A 19,694-nucleotide genomic window follows, 5' to 3' on the forward strand; every position below is an offset into this window, starting at 1 on the left:
TCGGGTGACATTCCTTTCTTCCCACTCCTACAGAATAACTGTAACGCAACAGCAAAAATAAAACAGGCATTCGATTCTTTCCCCAACCCCCCCACCGCTAGTACATTAGAACTAAATGTTATTTTTGGAGGGAATACAACAATTCAGTGTTGTCAATCCCAGGGATTATTGCAATTATTTTAAGACAGGAATTGTGTAAACCCCGGTAAGCCTCATGTATGGATTGGTTTCGAGCAGGAGACTTTGAACAAATCTAATGAGACTGACCAGTGGAGTGCTGGTGCAGCCTCTCGATCTAGCTCTCGTCTGCAGCCGTATGACCTGCTGCTTCGAAGGGAGCACAGAGAGGGGATTTGAAGGAATTGCTGCAGACTATCCTTGCAGCAGCTGGCGACTGCTAAGAACTAATGGACCGGTGCCAGCCTAAAAGGAAAAATCTGAGGATAAGGAAGGCAAATGTGAATATTTCACGTCTGGTTTTCACCTACTGCAAACGAATGATCGTGTACCATCTTAAATCAGATGGGGTTGTGCCCCTGTAAGAGTGGGGAAATCACAACAAAAATAATAAGAGATTGCATGCTGGAAAATCACGAATCAAGTACTCGCTATCAAAAGCAGGGTAATGACCACTCAAGTTAGCATCTTCACTGCAATCAGGTCAGTTTATTATCAGGATTTGATTCAAGTGTACTTGAAGCTGAGTATTGCTGCTGAGGTACAAATGCAGCAGTGGTACCCACAGATTGCTATTCCTTCCAAATCAAGATGCATCAGTACCTCAGCTGCTACAGAGGCCCAGGAAGAGTTTGTCTTATTTCTCCCTACTTCTAGGATAAATAGAAATGTTGTCCAAATTCTACAAAACAAAGTTCAATGCAGATATTTAAGAAAATAACACTTATCTGTGTATAAGTCCAACTTTTCCAAAGGGCTTCAGATCATGCTTGTGCAAATTAACCCCGTGTGATCAGCTTCGCTTACTCAAGGACTTTGCAGGATCTTTGTGCATGGCTCAGTTTCACCACGTTTGAAGAAGACCCTGTGACAGAGCAGCGAGGTGGCACGCACTGGCACTGCCTCCATCCCAAGCCCACCTCAGCCAGCTTGTACCCGGCCTGGGTGCAGTGCACCCGATGGCTCCCACTGCAGCCCAGTGAGGGTGACGAGGGGGCAGGAGGAAGATCAGAGGTGCCGCTGGATTCTCACACAGGGGAGTCCCACAGCAAACAGCCAACAGGCCTTGGGCCTTCTCCCAGCACGTGAACTGGCAAATGTCCTCCCCGTGGCCACTGAGCCGAGGCAGCCCAGCATGGTGATGGAGACGCCTGGCGTGAGTCTGTGTGTCTGCATGTCCATCGGGAACCATGGGCAGAAATGACAGGCTGATTCCCCCAGCATGAATACACGTATCGAAGATCACTTCCAATGTACATGGTGAGATGCATAAGCAGCCATACATGGGGGGGACAGCAGTGATAATTTGATTTGAAGGCAAATGTCAGCTTAGGAAAACCCGTACATCGTTGTCCTTACTGCAGTCAAGGGCTGACTTGTAGGTCCTGGAGGGTTTCCACAGCATAACACCCTCCTACCAGAGGGAAATGGGACTGCAGCCAAAGTAAGGAGCAAGTTCAGTAAGGGATAAACTAAATACTTTTTGTTCTGTACCGAAAACCCAGGTTTTGAAGGAGCAATATAAAAAATGCTCTTAATAATCTGCAGTCTAATTGTCTGAGAAGTTTATTACTGGTGTGCAAACAAACATTGTTTTTCCAAAAGCTGCCCACAAATGTCAGACTGCTTGGCTATCTGAAGAGAAAAAGCAGAAGCAATACCCTGGGCTGCTTTGCTTCTCACAGATACAGGGCATCTTAAATAAAAAACAGAAGAGTTTGTGCTGTAATGGAAAAATGAGAAAGGAGCTCTGCCTCTCTGAGAAAACAGGCTGCCAGTGTGATAAAATATCATGCTAGACAAAAAATAAATAAAATGTCTAAGAAGGCCACTTTTATTGCTGAAAGAGAAGCAGCCACACGAGAGGTCTAAAATATTGTCCTTTGAAATTACAGAAGTCTGCTTATTTTTAGCTTGTTAGATGCTGTCAGCTTCCTGTATAAACTCGGTTACATAATGGACATAATCTGCACCTCAGCAGGGACCATACGTGCCAAGCTATAAGGTTATGCAACCGCCTCCCAGTTTGTTCCCACAAGACAGAAAACAAAACCTCGCACCCGTCTTCGCTGTTCTGCTTCTTCTGGGGCAAAGTCAGACATACAGACACATACAGACACATATATCATAATATGCACGTGTGTATGTTCAGTCATGTGTACACATGTATGCATGTTCTTTTGTTTTCTTATTGCATGCTAAATGAGGTATTTCCTGAATCAGAAAAAAAATAATACATCGGAATTATTCTGGTGACATTAAACAAGGAATAAACTGGTATGCTGCAGCTATTAAATGCAGCAGAATTAAATCCCAAACTTTCTGAAGCTACCAAAAAGTTCCCCCCTCTTTTCTAATCTGACCTCCAAATGCTCCTTATTGTTGCCTGCAATGGTATGTGGAAAATGTGCAGTGCCTTTGCTGAGTGAGAACAAGCTAGTGGCTTTAATCTCATTAAACAGTGTGTGACATTGTTTTTCTTTGTAATTTTTTTTTGAAGGACTGCATTTTCGTCTTTGAGAAGCTGTACTGTTCCCAGCCTGTATTGTTCTTCGAAGTGTACAAAACTATATCGTTTCCAACTTATTTTTAGAGTAACCTGTGTTTGCAAATACTCCCACTCTCTGAGCCCGGCACAGATTGACAGGAAATTACTTTTCCCGAAACGTAAACACAAAAGCAGTTGTGCCTGCCACAGTGTCTTAAGTGTATCAAAGTTTCTTTGGCAAAAATCTTTCATACGTCTTCTTATTACGCATGATGTGTGATTTTAATTCACTTTCCATTAGTTGCTCAGAACATGCAACTGCATTTTACAGAGTACGATATACCCTGCTGAAGTAACGCTACCTATTTCTTGCTTTTCACATGGCTTTGCTACTGATCATTCAAGCTTTGTAATTCAAAGGTTGGTGCTAGCTACATTTCCAGACATGGAAAAGAGACAGCATACAGAAATAGAAAGCCCAGCATGGAACAGATGTATGCACAACGGCATTCATTCAACTTCAATGCAAGCACAGGATGAATTGAGTGTAGGAGATCACTGCCCTTCTGAAAAATAATTTGTCTACCTATTCATTTTTTATTTATTTTTGCTGATTACTAAGATTTCTGGGTGCACAAAGCAGGTGTCTTTATCACCAGAACAAACAGTGACCTAGTATTAATGAGATGACTTTGAAAACAAATGTTTCCATTGCTTTGCATGTACATTTACACAGTAGTGAGAGATAAAAAGGAATACATTTCCCCAGCTTTCAAAATTTTGCAATATTAAATTGGCAAATTTAAGAAAAGCTGGAGATCTGACAGTTGTGCTTCTGTTGGTATTGTTTATTCTCTTACAAGAGGCAGAAGATTAGAGAACTCTACAGGTCAGCATTTTGGAAGAGTTACAGAAACTTATGGGGTCTGAGTACACAGCATCTTGAAGCAGAGGTGCTCCAGATCATATGCAGAAAATGATTGTTCCTATGATCTCAGGGAATCAAATCCCACCTCCCAGGATCAATTATTCTTTACGAGCTGGTTTTAAGGACATCATCATGTGGCTTAGAGCACAATTCTCTCCTGCTTCAAACTCTCCCTCCTCCAAATAATTCTGTCACAGAGAGACATCAGATTGTGTATTTCCAAAGACTGGACTATACAACTGGGCCAGAAAATAAATCTTTGTAAAATTATAGGTACCAGAATGATCAGGCAAGACCTACCACAACAATTGCAAATAGGTGTGATCAAAAATGCGTTTGAAAGTCTTTCTCTACTTGCAATTCATTATTTGTACTACAGTAGCATCTGGAGTTTGATTAGATCACAAGTACCATCAAAGAGAGAAGAGCCTTATTAAGAAATAAATTGGTAAGATTGTAACTACATAATGCTGTGTGGAAGCATCAATGAAATTAAAAAAAAAAAAAAAAAAGATACAGCTCCCCTACCCTCCAGGTAGCTAGCTGGGGTTTGCAAGAATGTCTATTCATTTGAATTTGATTTCAGTGTTCTGACCCATATTGTCAATTAGTCCACCCCTTATTTTGAAGACTATTATTAATTTAATGGTAATAGAGGATAAAAAAAATCTCATTACCAAGGTTATTACCATATTTCACATTTCTTCACATAAAAGGGAAAAGTAGAAAAACAGCATATCAGTTAACACTTCGCTGGATGGGTGCTGAGGCCTCTGATGAGCACAAAGTACACATGAAAGAAGGGATGGGAGCAGAGGGGTCTATGGACCCCCTTGCTTTCGTGGCAGCCAGCCAACAGGCCCTGCAGGGTGGTGCATCCTCTGTGGTCCTGCCAGGCATCAGGCTCCAGACAACCTTGCACAAGCCCATCCTGCACCTGCCCCAGTACAGGGCACAGTCAGGACCATGCTGTTTTTATACGTGACCTACAGCATATTCACCAGGGCTAAAGGGATGAAATGCATCCCAGTTTTGGTACTGCGTGTGTAGCTGGTGGTCACACATAGGAGCATGCAAGCTGTGGGAGCCCTTGCAGTCGCACAGCCTCTGCCTGTCCCAGTCAGCAGCACAGCTCAGCTGTCTCCTACCCTACCACTGACAGCTGCCATCGTACAGAGCTTCCAAGGACACTGCCGAATGGTAAATATTTTGTTCTAAAAAAAAAAAAAAAAGGGGGGGGAGGGGGGGGCTTTAACTAGCTGAAATACAAAAAGTCTATATAATTACATTCACATAAATGCATGGTTCCATCAAAAAATACCATGGAGCCCAGGCCAAATTCTGGTTTTGGTTTTACCCAGGGAACTCTGCTGAAGGCAACGTGGTGATGAGAGATCTTTGTATCTGGGATCCTTTGTATCTACTACCACAGACCTCATACACTCCTCCACGTGAAATGATAACCTAGACTGAGGAAGAGCCATTGGGCAAATTTACAACTGACATAAACTGACAGAACCCTATGGACTCAGTAAGTCAGTCAACTCTGATAGCGTATATACATCTCAGACTGACCTGGGATTATTTCCAATTCACCCACAGCGTTTTTACTGTTTGTATAAACACCCTAGTTTCAGTCTGAAGCCACAGTTAACAACTTTCAGTTTTCCTAAACTTTAATTCTAATCCCTCTTCTCTCACAGCAAAACGGGGAAGTTTTTTACCTTCATTTTTCTGTCATCTATTGCTGTGGCATGCTGCAAAGTAAAAGATCAGTGGCAAATCTCTCCTGTAGTTTCTCAGCACAAGTCATTACAGAGTCATTACTCAAACACTATAGCTAACAATAAGTCTCTATTTAACTGAAGTCAGTCCCATTTCAGTGTCTGGATTTAAGGGGATCATTGTGGCCTTAAAATATCCACTGCAGGTCTGTTATGAGCTGGGTGAGTCTGAGCATCTGTTATGAGGCTGGAGGGAGTCAGACCATCATAGTTCACACCAGCTGTGAAACTGGTCTTGCCAAACCAAATAAAGGGTTTTTTATTGTTATGTTTTTTGAATTTATTTTATTTTTTGAGGGGTTATTATGAAGAAATGTTTAGAGATAACAGGAGATTACAAAGAATGTGAAACAGCATGGCAAATTGTAATCCATAGAGACATCACAGAACCATACAATATCTTGAGTTGAAATGAACACCCAAGGATCATTGAGTCCAACTCCTGGCTCCACACAGGGTCACCTCAAAATCAGACCATGTGTCTGAGAGCACTGTCCAAATGCTTCTTGAACTCCAGCAGGGCTGGTGCTGTGACCACTGCCCTGGGGAGCCCGTCCCAGTGCCCGACCACCCTCTGGGTGCAGAACCTTTCCCTAACCCCCAGCCTGACCCTCCCCTGTCCCAGCCCCATGCCGTTCCCTCGGGTCCTGTCGCTGTCCCCAGAGAGCAGAGCTCAGCGCCTGCCCCTCCGCTCCCCTCGTGAGGGAGCTGCAGGCCGCCATGAGGCCTCCCCTCAGTATATGTGAAGTATCCTCTTCACATAGCCCTGCTGACTTTAAGGAAATTGCTGCAGAGTGGGATACTGTGTAGGAAACAGTGACATCTGGCCATAACTAATCAATACAGTCACTATTCATGGTTAAAGAAAAAAAAAAAAAAGTCTTAGACCTACATATGTATTTCTCCTTTATTAATGCATATCATGCTCTGGAACAGCACTCAGTTGAACCCACCATATGACAGCCTCAAAACAAATTTCAGTATCTTGCCTAAGTCACAGAGAAATGTAGGGAATTTCTTGGTTTTGACATCAATTCAATGAAGGCATTCATTGTTTGTTACACGGAAAGGCTGTGTAGAAGGTAGATATGTTTTTGGTGAAATATACTTGTTCACACATGAGCATGGACCAATGAATACCTAATAACAAATTAACACGCTACAACCTGACTGTGACAGGATGACATTTTATATATGCTATATTATCCAATAATGAGGGACTCTTTAAGCTACAGAGCCTCCAAAGGGGTCCCCGTCTAAATCTGAATGAAGGTTGCAAGCCAAAATGTTGTCAGTAAAGTCCTTCAATTTCTCCCTCTCCTGCATAAGGGAGACACATGCTAACAGTGGGATCAGTCAGCCTGCTTCTGTTTTCCAGCCACTGACCAGCTTTGTTGGGTGACTGAACAACAGCTGTACAAGAGCAGAGCTACCAGACCCATGTTGCTAGCAGAGCAGAAAGCAACCCCAAAGGGACCAGTGACACCAAGCAGTGAGGCAGAGGAAGTACGAGACTGCCTGCTTCCCAAGGGCTCAGAGGAAAGGAGAAGCATTCTCCCTTTGTCTTCCTTCACAGGAATGCTGCAAAGCGCCAGCACAAATCTCCAGGCTCAGGAGCCCCTAACCTAAACACGTATACATTCCGCTGGTTGACTGGCGCTTGTGGCAAAATGAACATTTGACCCAGTTACTGGTAATTGCAAAGATTTTCAGCCAAACTACCTTTGAAACTGATGGCACAAAACTACCAATGGAAATACTGATAACACTAGAAGTAACAAGACACAAATTAGGCCTCGAAGTACTGAAATACACATTTTTTAAAAGTACGCACTGCTACATAACCATCTGTGCTCTTTACATGCTCCATGCAGAAGCATTGGGATCAGTGAGTTGTGGTGGCCGTGGATCCTGGGACCGTGCTGCTGCTCATGCAAAATGCCATTTGACTTCAACAAGATCTGCAGTGAATGGTTTGGGATCCCTGGTCTACATTAATATTTTTCCAACATAAGTTAAATCATCCAGCCCTGGAATAAAGAGACTCTGGGTCCCTTTTTCAGCTTCTACATGGATGAATCTTTATACAGGCTTAATCAACCCTTTTACTCAGATAAATTTTCCACTGTAGCAGCAAAAGCTTTATCTGCTTAAAACATGAGTAAAGGAGTTGGTCAAAAAGGAGCTGCCTGAAAAATGTTTAATGTCTGGAGATATTGCAGAAGGCCTGGGACATGAACAAAACAGCGTAAACCTATTTAATCAACAATGTCTCTCCCCTTTGTAAAAAAAACTTGCTAAAAAATGGAATTCCTAGTGGCACCGTTTCTTATTTCCTTGCACTGCCTCAGAAGAGTTTAGTATGCAGTATAAAGCAGAAGAAGCTGTATGGCTCCTAAGAGAAAGACATAAAGCTTTTGTTTTCTCGATCTACTCAACACAATGTGAGCCCAGTGCTCCTTTAGCCTTTGGTCAGGCAACTCACAAAATATTCCCGTCCATCCTTGGTAACACTGGCACATGAACCTCTGCCTCATGGCTTCTATATTCTCCAGGCTCGGTTTACCAGTCACCTGCAATCTTGGACCTCTCCCTGAGTGACGGACTCGAATTTTAAAGTTAGTGGGTGGCAAATGGAGGTAAGCAGAAGAGTCGCTGTTTTTGCGGATGCATCTTCCGTTCTTCTTGCACAGGACTTTACTACAGAGTTTGGCTGCTGAGGTCACATTAATGACATAATGTCCCAAGGGTCCGTCAATATATCGTTTCACAGTTGAACAGCTCTCCTATAGGAAGTAAAAGACCATGACACATTAATCAGTAGCTAGCATTATGTCCAAATTTCATATAATTAAGAAGATACTAGTACAAAACTGTTCTTGGCTGCAGTAACTTCTTGAGATAAATATGTTGGACTTACATACTGGAGTAATTGATTGTTTTAAGTGAGATTACTTCCACGGGTAAGATTAGCAAAATATTGACCTTTACTATTTTCGCCGTTTGGGTGCTTGGTAGCAACATACTGTGTTTGACTGGAGATGTATCGATATGACTCTGATCTCTCTGATCTGAGAATAACTTGTTCTTTAAGTGGAGATATCTGGTAACTGCTGACAAGGAGCAAAGTGTGTGATTAATAGGTTTTAAAGCACATATTGAGTCACTGCTTTGGTCCTGTTTTCTCCAACTCCTTCAGCTTACTGGGAGCTACATCATACTCAGAAATCAGCACAGAAGTTGCAGCTAGGAAGCTCTAGATGGTTTCCCTACACCTCTGCTAAAGTCAGTGGTGCTTTCCCAGAGACTTCAGGAGCAGGACAGCGAATTGCATGAAAAGCAGAGAGGGAATGGAACCAAAGCCCAGCCTGGGTTCAGGATGGAAGAGGAGGGGGATCTAGCCTGCCATGCCCCCTACAAAACCCCAGTGCAGTTTCCTGCTCCCTCCATCACTTCAGGAAGGATTTGTGAATGCCCGAGGAACCTGGGAGGGCTAAGTAAGCCATTTCTTTTCTAGCAGCTTTCTTTTCTATCTGCCATTTCAACACAAATTCCACTTGTGACCAGAGAAAACTCCCCCTCTAGACCCCATTCCTTCCCTGGGTCTGTACAAACTGCCATAGCTATGAAGAAGAATGCTGTAAACAAGCTGTGTTTACATTTGTATGCTATTGCTTCAAAACATGTCTATTTTCTAATCTAGACTCATTATCGCATGCTGGCACAAATGGCCTGCTTGGATCAATGTGCTCTGAAGCAATGGGACCTCTCAGCCTAACTAAAGCACAGAACTAATAAAACCTTAAAGTAATCCCGAGCCTTCAGCCTCAACAGTAGGCCGGTGACTATGATAATGATAGATAGGTACTATGAAGGGTATGGTTGCAGAGAAAAGGTATTGAAGTGATTCCTAAGTGCTAATAAACCAATAAGACCTACCTTTGAGCTGGCGTATTGCATACTGCCCCAGAGAACAACTCCAGCTGCTCCCAAAGCTGCACTTTCACCAATGGTGTTGACCAGATCAGTCTGCAAAAGAAGGCCAAAAAAGTCAGAAAACAAAGACACAAACCTAAAACTAAAAATAATAATAATTTTAAAAAGCATTAGGATACGGGCATCATTTTTTTCCCCCAGAGGAGTCAATGATCCTGTAGTATATTCTTCCCAATAAAACCACTGTTTGGACGGGGTTTTATTCACGAGTGGGACTAGTAAATAAAAAAGTCTTTCGAATGTATTCACAAAGGGTCCTCCAACCAAACTGGTAGCGTATGAGTTGAATGGTAGGTTTTATCTACCAGTCTTTGAATGATTACCATATGCAGACACCATTTTGGCAAGTGATGTTGAGTATGATCATGTCATTGGACTGCTCCTACAGTGCTTCGTTGCAACTGATAGGCTTTAAGCAGGTGCCTAACTTGTGCTGCATTAGCCACACCAGTTACAGTGCTGCTGTTCAGACCAGCACGAATACTGCTATTCCAGGAAACACACTGTTGAAACACAAGCAGCTCCCTGTGCTTCTTTATGCCAAATGGGAAAAAAGCACACATTTAATGACTTAACCATGTCCACTTTTAGACCTGTACCAATATGCAGTCAAATCATCACAACTAGCAGTAATGCAGCTCCACCATAACATAGACTGTGTGTAGCACAGGAGTCACTGGTGCCTTTCCAACGATATAGCAATGAACCATCCATGGATCTTGAAACCATTCCCTGAAACTGTGAATACTGTGTCAAGAGAAATACGATTAAATCTTACAAAGTAGGGAGGAAAGTTCTTCTTCCATCCCCGTATATCAAGGCATGACCAATTACATTTAAAATCATTTCTACCTACAGTACTTGATTACTGAGTAATTCCTGATCATCAGTGTTTGCAAGGACAGATTCTACAATCTTTCTTGTTTCTGTAAAAAAAAAAAAAAAAAAAAAAGGAGCAAATTCCTTTAAAAAGTTACTGATGGTCTTCAATACAGTCTTTTAATCTCTTCTTAAGAGAAAACAGTACAAGAAAACAGCCAAATTATCACAGTATGGTCATGGACCTTAGAAATACAAACTCATGGAGTGTAAGACCTGTGTTATTATTGCAAATCGCTACTAAATAATTTATTTCACTCTTTAAGTGGGCCTGTTGATCTACCAGAGCATAGCAAGGAGTTCCCATTCCTGAAACATGGATGGCCCAAGAGATATACAAGGAGGCATAAACAAATACACTGGAAAAAGGAGATTCTGCTGAAGAGTTCAAGACTATGACAGGGAGTTGTAGTGAGCAGTAGTTTTGAGCCTTAGCCGGAGGTCAGACAAAACAGTGCAGGAAAACCTGCAAAATTTGAAAGAGCAGAGCTTGCCTACTGCAGGGCTCAGAGTGATACAGCGTATAGTTGGTCTTGCCTGAAGATCATGTTGTTGCTGATCACGCAAACAGTCTTTTAGAGAAAGGCAATACTCTTAAAAGTATATAGCCTGGTGATACTTTTGTAAAATTAGAGTAGTGTGTGCTGAAGGTGTTATTTTCTAGTGGTTTTCTTCCTACAGGAATTAATTTATCTGTTAAAAAAAAAAAAAAAAGTATGTGAATTAAAAGTCAAGATATCAAATGTGAAAAGAATGTGAAATATAGCCTGACCTCTTGGTAATGAGGGCTCCTAAGCTTTTATTATCTACAAAACATTTTATAAAGACTACCCAGATACAAAGGCTGGATGTTAGGCAAACAATGGTTCAGTGATTTAGCACTAACGCATTAACAAATCAATGAAACATTTTCATTCATCCAAAATAAATAATCAATAGACAGTTAGCATTGCTGGATGGACTAAGATCTGAGCAAAACGCAAAATAGAGATTTTGTAAGTAATATGCTTTGGGATTTAGGTGCTTGATTACAAGTCAGTAAATCCAGATTTGATTCTCTCATATTCCACAGCTTTCTTTTGTTAATTGTCAAAATAGTTTAGGTTTTTAAACACAAAAGTGTTTCAGCATTTTGTGTATGATTCATATAGATACAAAATAGCAAAATTCAAGAGCATGACCCTTGAAGTTCCCCTTTGGATGTGTGAAGTCTATTGGCACAGGTAATTTCACAAATGAAGTTCCCAAAGCACCTAAGCTTCCACCTTTGTGCACACCTAGAATCACCACCTTGCCAATGCTGAGAAACTAAGCACTTTTCTCAGACTAAGGCCAAAATGTGACATTTGATTGGAAGGCACATTCCCCTAGCGATGCTTGAAGGACACTAACAACACCTGCACAGGTATTAGATGCTGTAAAAATGAGTAGGGATTTCATTCAAACAATCTCCTTCTTCCTTATACTTCCTCCCTCTTCTGGTATTCCTTAGAAGGCCAAGTGGTAGAAGTCCTCCACAGGAGGAAAGAGAATTAGAAAGGCATAACACGATTTTTTCTGTCTTGTTCATGCTTAAAAGGTACATTATCTCCAGGTACATGAGGGTTATCTTCACTGTGAGGTTACAGACAACACTTAGAGGGGAGCATTTCTCTTTCTGATGCCATTTCACTTTGCACCAGTTAAATGAAGGTTCAAAGGAGAACAAGAGAAACAAGCGTGAATCTGACTACAGCTTATGATTAGCTCAGCTTAATAATTACACAGCTTGCCCACAAGGAAGGAAGGAAGGTTTCTGACTGTCATTTCTAGGCACAGCTATGTCTTTCACTGAATGACTGATTCATGTTAAGTACCTCAAAAACCTTTAGCACGGAAGGGCTCTTCTTTGAATAATCTATGAGTACTAGATAGTATCATCTTTTCCCTTTCTTTCTTAAACACTTGTTCTTTTTGGTCTAGACATTCCCTAACTCTTTCCTGGTGTCTGACAGAGACTGAGAAGGTCCTGGATTCAGTCTGAGCAGGCTGAGAAGAGACCTGAAGAGAGAGACGACAGCTTCGTGCTCTGACCACCAGCCAGCTGCACTGAGATGGCACCACCACCACTCTCCCCTGCCACAAACCTGGTTAGAAAATAAAGCTCTCATCCCCCATCATCCCCCATTTGGATATTTGGGGGGGGAAAGGGGAGTCATAAATGACTCTCGTAACTGCTGAGAGGGGCAAATTAGAGACACAGAGAGGTGCCTCCCTGAAGCTCTGAGCAAGGCACACCAGCTCCAAGAGAGGCAGACACGTGTCCATCCTGCAGCCATTCCACTTTCAGGACTGAAGCTGATGTTGTTCCTAGCACAATACAGCCTGACATTAGTGGGGCTCACTGGCATGGCTTTTCCATGTGAGTGTAAGGAGACAAATGAACCGGTAAGAAGGTTTTCTGGCCTCTGTTTCTAATCTTTCTAATCTTCTTTCTCATGAGGAATAAAACATGCAAGTTTAAAATTTTTTTGTCATCATTTTAAATATGACCATCATGGCATGTGTCTAGGTGGGGAATCTTGTTTCACTCTTTGTATCAGATCCTCATCCATCCATGATAGAGGGCTGTCCTGAAGACACAACTTTACAGGTCAGCTTCACTCAGGTATTTCTCCAAGTGATAAACAAGTCAACAAAGCCCCTTTCCTTCTGATCATAGTTCTGATGCTTGTTCTTGTTCCAGCTACTAAAGGCAGTGTGCAACAACAAAAGATCCTTAGGATTATGCTGGACTGTCCCTTAGCAGAGAGCTGATTTGGCATAGAGGAGGAAACTCCAGATCCTATCAATGCTTCTTCGTATTTTGGTCAGCCAAGTCACCACGTTGCCCACTAAAAAAGTAGGAGGTGAGCTGTTTCACTTCAGGAGCCTGAGAGGAAGCTGGATGTCAGTCCTTGTTACATGTTGAGAAAAGACAAAGAAGTAATCTTTCTTTTAAATTTTGAATGGTGTCAGTTTCAGACATGCTTTTTCTGTATTCAGGAATGGTATTGCAAACCTAGCATGGCAATGGCCTCTGTACACATGCACACCTTGGCATCAGAGACTATCATCAGGACTATCTGTAGGTGAATGAGAGAAATTGCTATCCATTTTTTCATCATTTGTTGGTTTATTTATAATTCTGCTTTATTCATGACTCCAGTCTTCTAGGCAGGAAGCACAGATGCTACTGTGCAACTCCTCTCTCCCACACCGTTAGTAGTGAATTGTCAAGACGAGATTTCTAAATGCCCTGCAGATGGCAAATTGCTTGTAGGCATTTCTAGCAAATACAGAAACCTTTCATAATGATTGGGATCCCAAATCACAATTTATAAATTGCTTCCAAGGAAAAAAGCAGGATGAGTTTCTCAGATACCTTCTGCACAGCTCACCTGATTTCCAAGTACAGTCAAGGTGAAAGGCACAGCAGACACAGCTACAGCATCAGCTTCGGAACTGTGCCTTGTGTCTTTCTGAAGGTCTGCTAGACCTGTACCTCTCCCCTAGTGACTCTGACCCACAACCATTGTTCCTGTTTTCTCCCACTGTAATGTGTACTGCATTTATCGTACTGTGTACAGAAGGCATTACACGCAAAGCTTGAATGTGTCACCTATTATTCCTTTTGGACCACAAAGCCACTACTCTTGTCCAGCCCAGTGGGGCAGGGCAGTGGTTCTCCTGGCCCCTTCCCTGTCAGAGTTGAGGTCCCCATTAGCCTGCATTTCTCATCATACTACACTGGCTCCATTTCTTGTTGCACTCACACCCACTGTTGCTGGCACTCGGGGGTTTAATGCCTTGTTTTTAGATTTGTGAGCTTCACTTTGGGGCATGTCATGGGTCAAATGAGAAACTCCAGTCCAGTCTAAAATCTAGAAAAAAAGATATTTAAAATATCTTAACATGGAGTGGAGCGCAACCCAAAGATGTTTCTACGTCTATGCATGGATCTTCCCTGGCTGCTGGTTTATAAAGTGATCTTTAAATCATCTAATAAAAAATGTCTGTATGCAATTGAAAAAAACAGAAACTGAGTTAAAGAGTATAACTTACGAGGAGCACCACAGTACCACTGTACTATTCAGAAAGCAGTTTAAGGTAAAACAGTAACTTTATATTTTGAACAAATTTTGAACTTGAGCATAATTGGTAACAGCATGTTAGTTTTCATAGCTTTCTGTAACATTTGTGGTATTTTTATATCTATCAAGAGACTGGTTTATTTTATAAAATGTATTATTACGGCCACCATTTGTAGATTATTCATTTATTTCATGGCCTGTTTTAAGCTCTTCAGTGAAGGCATTCTGGGTGAAATCCTGCCTGTACTGACCCCAGAGGCTTCTTGTCTTCAGTGGGATCTGGCTTTGCCTGTTCGTACATGATTTCCAAGACACCTAGGACCTGCAGTTTCCACACCACACAGAAAATAGCTGCAAAGAGCCACCTGTTGCTAAAAATGGGGCAGGCTGAATTCACAGTTGCTTCGATGTGCCGTCTGCTTCCTAGGAGCACCCTGAAAGGCTTCTCAGGCTGCTGAGGCTCCACCACCCCTGCCCAGCTCCCCGCTGCAGCCACACGCAGCTTGTGGCCTGCTGGTCTGACTGCTGCTTTTCCCCTTGCCCCTTCTTGTGGTGGTAGCTGTATATTTATTGCACTTTATCGCTGGTTGAAGGAACATTGTATGACTCAAAAACTCAGTTTCTTTCTTAGAAAGACTTCACAGTGTTAGCACTAAATGTTGGATCAAGAAGGCATTTGAACTTGTTGTACCTCTGGAAAGCGAAATGGCCAGCGCTCATCATGCAGGAGTTAGGAACTTCAGGCCGGACCACTTTACTTGACTGGTTTATTTCTGTACTGAATGAATTTCCACTTGGATAATGGAACAAAAAAGCCCTGAGGTTCCTTTCTTATGAAATTTTACCTTTCTATTATACTAATAAGTTTTAAACTTCACAAAAATTTGTCAAGTTCATTTCACAAGCTGTCCTGAAGAATCAAAATAACAGGATGAGTTACTTCCTTAAGGGAATGATTTCTTTGCACTTTCTTTCTAAATTACCCTAATTAAAAATATACAATGTTATCCTACAGATATATACCAAAACACTGCAGGATTAACTATTGAATGGTGGAATGTTTTGTACGGTGACTACAGTGCTTTCTTATGGGGTGGTATATTTTCATTAAATATGAAAAACTTATATAAATGCTTATATATAAGGAAAACTTTTAGAAAGTACCTTTTCTAAAAGGCTGTTTCTAATCTCTACAAAGGTCTGTGTGCTTACCTCTGTTAAAACATGAAAAGTATAGGCATAAAATGGTCTGGAATAAACAAAAACCGGCAAAATGTAGTCCTTTCTAGCAATTGAGGCAATACGTATTGCCTCCTTAACCCGATAGTGAACAAATTTTAGTGCGTTTGGACTTGACTTCAGTACATAATCCAGGTATATTGAAGGGTAGAGAGCAGTACTTTCCTTCCACAGCCACAGCAGGAGATCATTGCGGGAAGACTCAATGGCTGGGCATTTTCCTGTGTATGTTTGCGGATGCTCTTTGTAATCGTAATTGTAGCAGTCTGGGTAAAGATAGTAACCCCACAAACCGTTTGGCCTCATGTGTTCAGCCAGAAGGATGGTGTTGTTCATGAAACTCTTGCCAGCATTTTCAAATTCCTCTTTAGCTACTTTCCTAATTTTGTCCTCTGACCACTGAGGATGCTGTCGCCTTACCATCTCAAGAGATTTATTTCTGTAAATGCTTTTACTGCCCCAGTTCCTGTCCCACTGGGGTCTCCAGTTTTCCCAGTCAATGACTGCAAGTCCCTGGAATTTCTTCATGGGTATGCAATAGTCAATGTCAGACTTTGCTTTATTAAGGTGCTTGATAATACTTTCATTTTGGGGCACCCCTCCGTTCACAGGATCTCCGTTATCTGAGTAGTATGGATAGTATCCCAAATGAGTGTGGTAGAAGATTGTGACATTTGATCCACTCAGAGTCTCGTTGGTGTTGGACGTAATGTCAAAAATGCTGAGATCCAGGTCCACCTTGTAGCGCAGCCTGCACTGCTCGGTGGGCGCGTTCCACACCACGATGAAGGGCTTGTGCAGGAGCAGGGGGGCCTGCGCCTGCTTCCGCAGCTGAGCACCAGCCACTGCAAGCAGTGCCGTGACTGCCAGCCGTTTGATCCAAAGATCCATGGTGCGCTGTTTTCTGGGAAATTGTTATGGTGTGTCCCTGAATACGAAAATGAGAGAAGACATTTTACGTCAGTAGCCACACTGGAGACAGAGGGGATGTCTTTGGGTTTGATTTGCTTTTGTTAATGTTACACTTGGTGCAAACAGAGGAAAATGCAAAACTGCGTCTTGGAAAAATGAAGACTAATTTCGAGTGCTTTGAAAGACTTTTCAGCAGACTTCGCTTTCTGGAAGTGTGTTCTGATGCTTGGCTTTTCTTGCTTTCCTCTTCACCCAGACACTTAACACACTCAATTCATACCTTTCCTTAATACTTACATGCTACAAGAAATTAGTTAATAAGAGAATAACTTACAACAGTATAGAAAAGATCATGTTGCTCATTTCAAATATCAGCTTCCAAGTAAGATCTTCTACAGCCAGTCTGACTTGCTTAGAGCATCATCACAATGGGGCTGAGGCCCTCTTTATTATTTGTGTATGCTATTGTCCACATTAAGGGCAATTTAAACAAAAGATAGGCACATCTACTTCACATGGATTAACCAAGAGATTTCAGAAATGCTGCAATTTTCAGCACATCTGAAAAACGGTATATTGTTACCTACCCCTGAATTAGCTTTCATTTTCTAAATGAATGGATGCCAGAACAATAATCAATCTGCAGTCTAAAAGGGTGAAGCTATTAATGGCTTAAAGGCTTAAGCTAGTTATTATACTGAAAGTAAATTAAATATCAATATGTGAAAGAAAATAAATTATGTCAAGCAGATCTGAACTAGCCAGAAAAGCATGCTACAGCTTGGAAAAAAAATTTAAAAGGGGGAACTAGTGTGTAGAAGTGGGGGCTTATTGATATTAATTTTTCCTTTCAGGGTTTTTTGCTTCCTCTGGCTGTAAAGCACACTGGTTTAGGAATTACCAGTACTCTGAGAGCTGTCAGTGCTGCAGGGTTGCTGGTACCCAGGGCACCCACGTCCATGCTTGGCACCCCATGGGGCAGATGTTCACGGGCTGCTCACAGCTGGCTACTCCAGAACCTACCCCTGCTCCTGTCTCTTCCCCAAGAGGCACAGCCCAGCTCTGTGCTGGGTTTGTGATCTGGGTTCCTTTGTACAGTACATATTGTCTGATGTCCAAACACTTCATGGTTGGGTCCAGCTGATATATCAGCTTCAATCCAGAGATCATAAAAATGGTTTCTCCGTATGAACATTACTGAATCTATACTACAATGTGGTTCATCCTCTCAGTTATCATCTGTCATTCACCTGTTTATCCATTTTCTTCCCATTAATTACAATCAAGATGCAATCACTGTCTACATTGCAGGTTCAATTCATGTACTAGTCTTATGAGTTTGAAATGACCTGAACCTGGATATTTCCATATTTTCATGTTCATTTTTAATGACTTCTTTCCTTGACTGTAAACTCGGACTCCCAGTTATCCCACAGTAATTAGCTTGGCTTCACCTGCCCCTACTATTTTCTCACTCAGTTATAATCAGTTAATCACTTAACTCCTAGATAATGAGCACTCTTCACACCTACCCATCCTTTAATAAACCATTAGGTTACAGCTGAGGAGTCTAGGTTTCTTACTTTCCAAATCAGCACTTGAAATTTCCAAATTAACAAATGTACCACCCTAAATGCTAGATTTGGTTGTATTCCTTGGATATTGACTTTTAATCTGTAGTGGGACACCAAATTTACAGGAAGTCTGCAAGTACCCTATCCGAGTCTGCCAGCAGACTTATCAAAGAAAAAACTTTTTTCCATTTTCTGAAAAATTGTTGGCTCTCAGAAGAGATATAATACAGGATTTCTCTCCCTGTCATTTGTCCTTTCTTCCCAATTCTATCCTCCACATTTACTACTTCTTTTTCTATATACCACTCCTCTCCTGATATTCTGCCTTTCTCTTAGGTCTCTACTTTGTCCTTTTACCTCCTACAGAACAATCTGTCTCTCCTCTGTCCCTACCCTTGTGTTTCTCCATCCTTATTCCTAGAAAGGGATTGAGTCCCTCTGCCCAGTGCTCAAGAGCACCTTCATAAGGGGTGGACAAAGGCAATTTACATTAAGTGATAGCTCAAGGCAGCACACAAAGAGCAGGACTGCAACAAGCCACAACACAGTTCTCAGGAGCAAACCCTCAATAGCAAGCATGAGATTTATACTCCCTTTATTTCCTCACTCAGTCTTCAGCTGATGGCTTTGCAAGCCTAAATACGGATTCAACACCCAAGTTTTAAAACTTTGCTCACAATCCTTTAGATCCTATTAATGATAACGTCCTTGAGTGAAATTGGCCATTGCTACAGGCCATCAAGCTGGTACGATATACAAGTGTACCTGTTGGAACAAACAAGTTCCAGCTGCTGGAAAGAACTCTTGCAACTGGTATCTTTTTCTCTGTTTTTCTGCACAGTCCTACATAATCATCTAAATAATATCACAGGCTAAAAACAAAACACACACACAAAACAAAAACAACAACAACAACTAACAAACAAGCAAACAAACAGAAAAGATTCTCTCTGTTTTTGTACAAATTGTTGAATTCATCACAGTACTTCACACTCCTTCTTTGATGCAGCAAACTGACATCAGTTTGGATGCGAACTGGATTGCTTTGAGAACAAGCCCATGATATGAACAAGGATTTGTTTTTTTGAGAAGTGATACCTCAGATGAGAGAGAAAGAGCAACAAGAAAGAAAAAAAAAATAGACCTTTAGTGAATTTCTGTGTAAGAAGAGGTCCAGGAAAATACCACAGCTGCTTTATCCCACAGTCCAAATGCTGATTTTGTTCAGTCTCATGTTATGTACGTATAATTGGGTAATTTTGTCATATACTAATGACTAACACGGTACAGTTTTTGTCTAGATATGATACCCGTAGGCATTACAACATTGTAGATAACAAAGCAGAACAGAGATAGGCCAGGAAATATATAATAATGCAAGATAATTTCAAGTTACATTTTTAATTCTGTGCCAATTCATGTCACCGTCCTTGATAGGGCTTTAAATCTCAGAACCACAGAATGGTTGAGATTGGAAAGGACCTTTGGAGGTTACCTGGTCCAGAGCCCCCTGCTCAAGCAGGGTCACCTATAGCAGGTTGCCTAGGACCATGTCCAGAACACGCCAGGTGATAAAATGATAAAATGAATGTGTTTATCTCAGGA

The 19,694-nt window shown here is 41.7% G+C and overlaps 1 protein-coding gene across 1 annotated transcript; it reads right to left on the bottom strand.

The window, feature by feature from the left end:
• Window positions 1-7,416: 7,416 nt before the first annotated feature.
• LOC308176726 (hyaluronidase-1-like) lies at window positions 7,417-16,566 on the bottom strand. Its single transcript, XM_080552858.1, has 3 exons — window positions 15,577-16,566; window positions 9,317-9,406; window positions 7,417-8,163 (listed from the first exon to the last, which is right to left on the bottom strand). The coding sequence occupies exons 1-3, from the start codon at window positions 16,492-16,494 to the stop codon at window positions 7,735-7,737; spliced, it is 1,437 nt and encodes a 478-aa protein (XP_080408984.1). The 5' UTR covers window positions 16,495-16,566; the 3' UTR covers window positions 7,417-7,734.
• Between the last annotated feature and the right edge of the window lie 3,128 nt (window positions 16,567-19,694).

The sequence above is a fragment of the Anser brachyrhynchus genome (assembly GCF_964034855.1).
Source record: "Anser brachyrhynchus genome assembly, chromosome: 1".
Lineage (NCBI taxonomy): Eukaryota > Metazoa > Chordata > Aves > Anseriformes > Anatidae > Anser > Anser brachyrhynchus.

Coding starts and splice junctions, on each gene's coding strand:
- LOC308176726 (XM_080552858.1), bottom strand. CDS start 16,494: ATGGATCTTTGGATCAAACGGCTGGCAGTCACGGCACTGCTTGCAGTG. Junction 9,407..15,576: donor CTTTTCATGTTTTAACAGAG/GTAAGCACACAG, acceptor CTTCTTTTGCAG/ACTGATCTGGTCAACACCAT. Junction 8,164..9,316: donor TGCAATACGCCAGCTCAAAG/GTAGGTCTTATT, acceptor TACTTCCTATAG/GAGAGCTGTTCAACTGTGAA.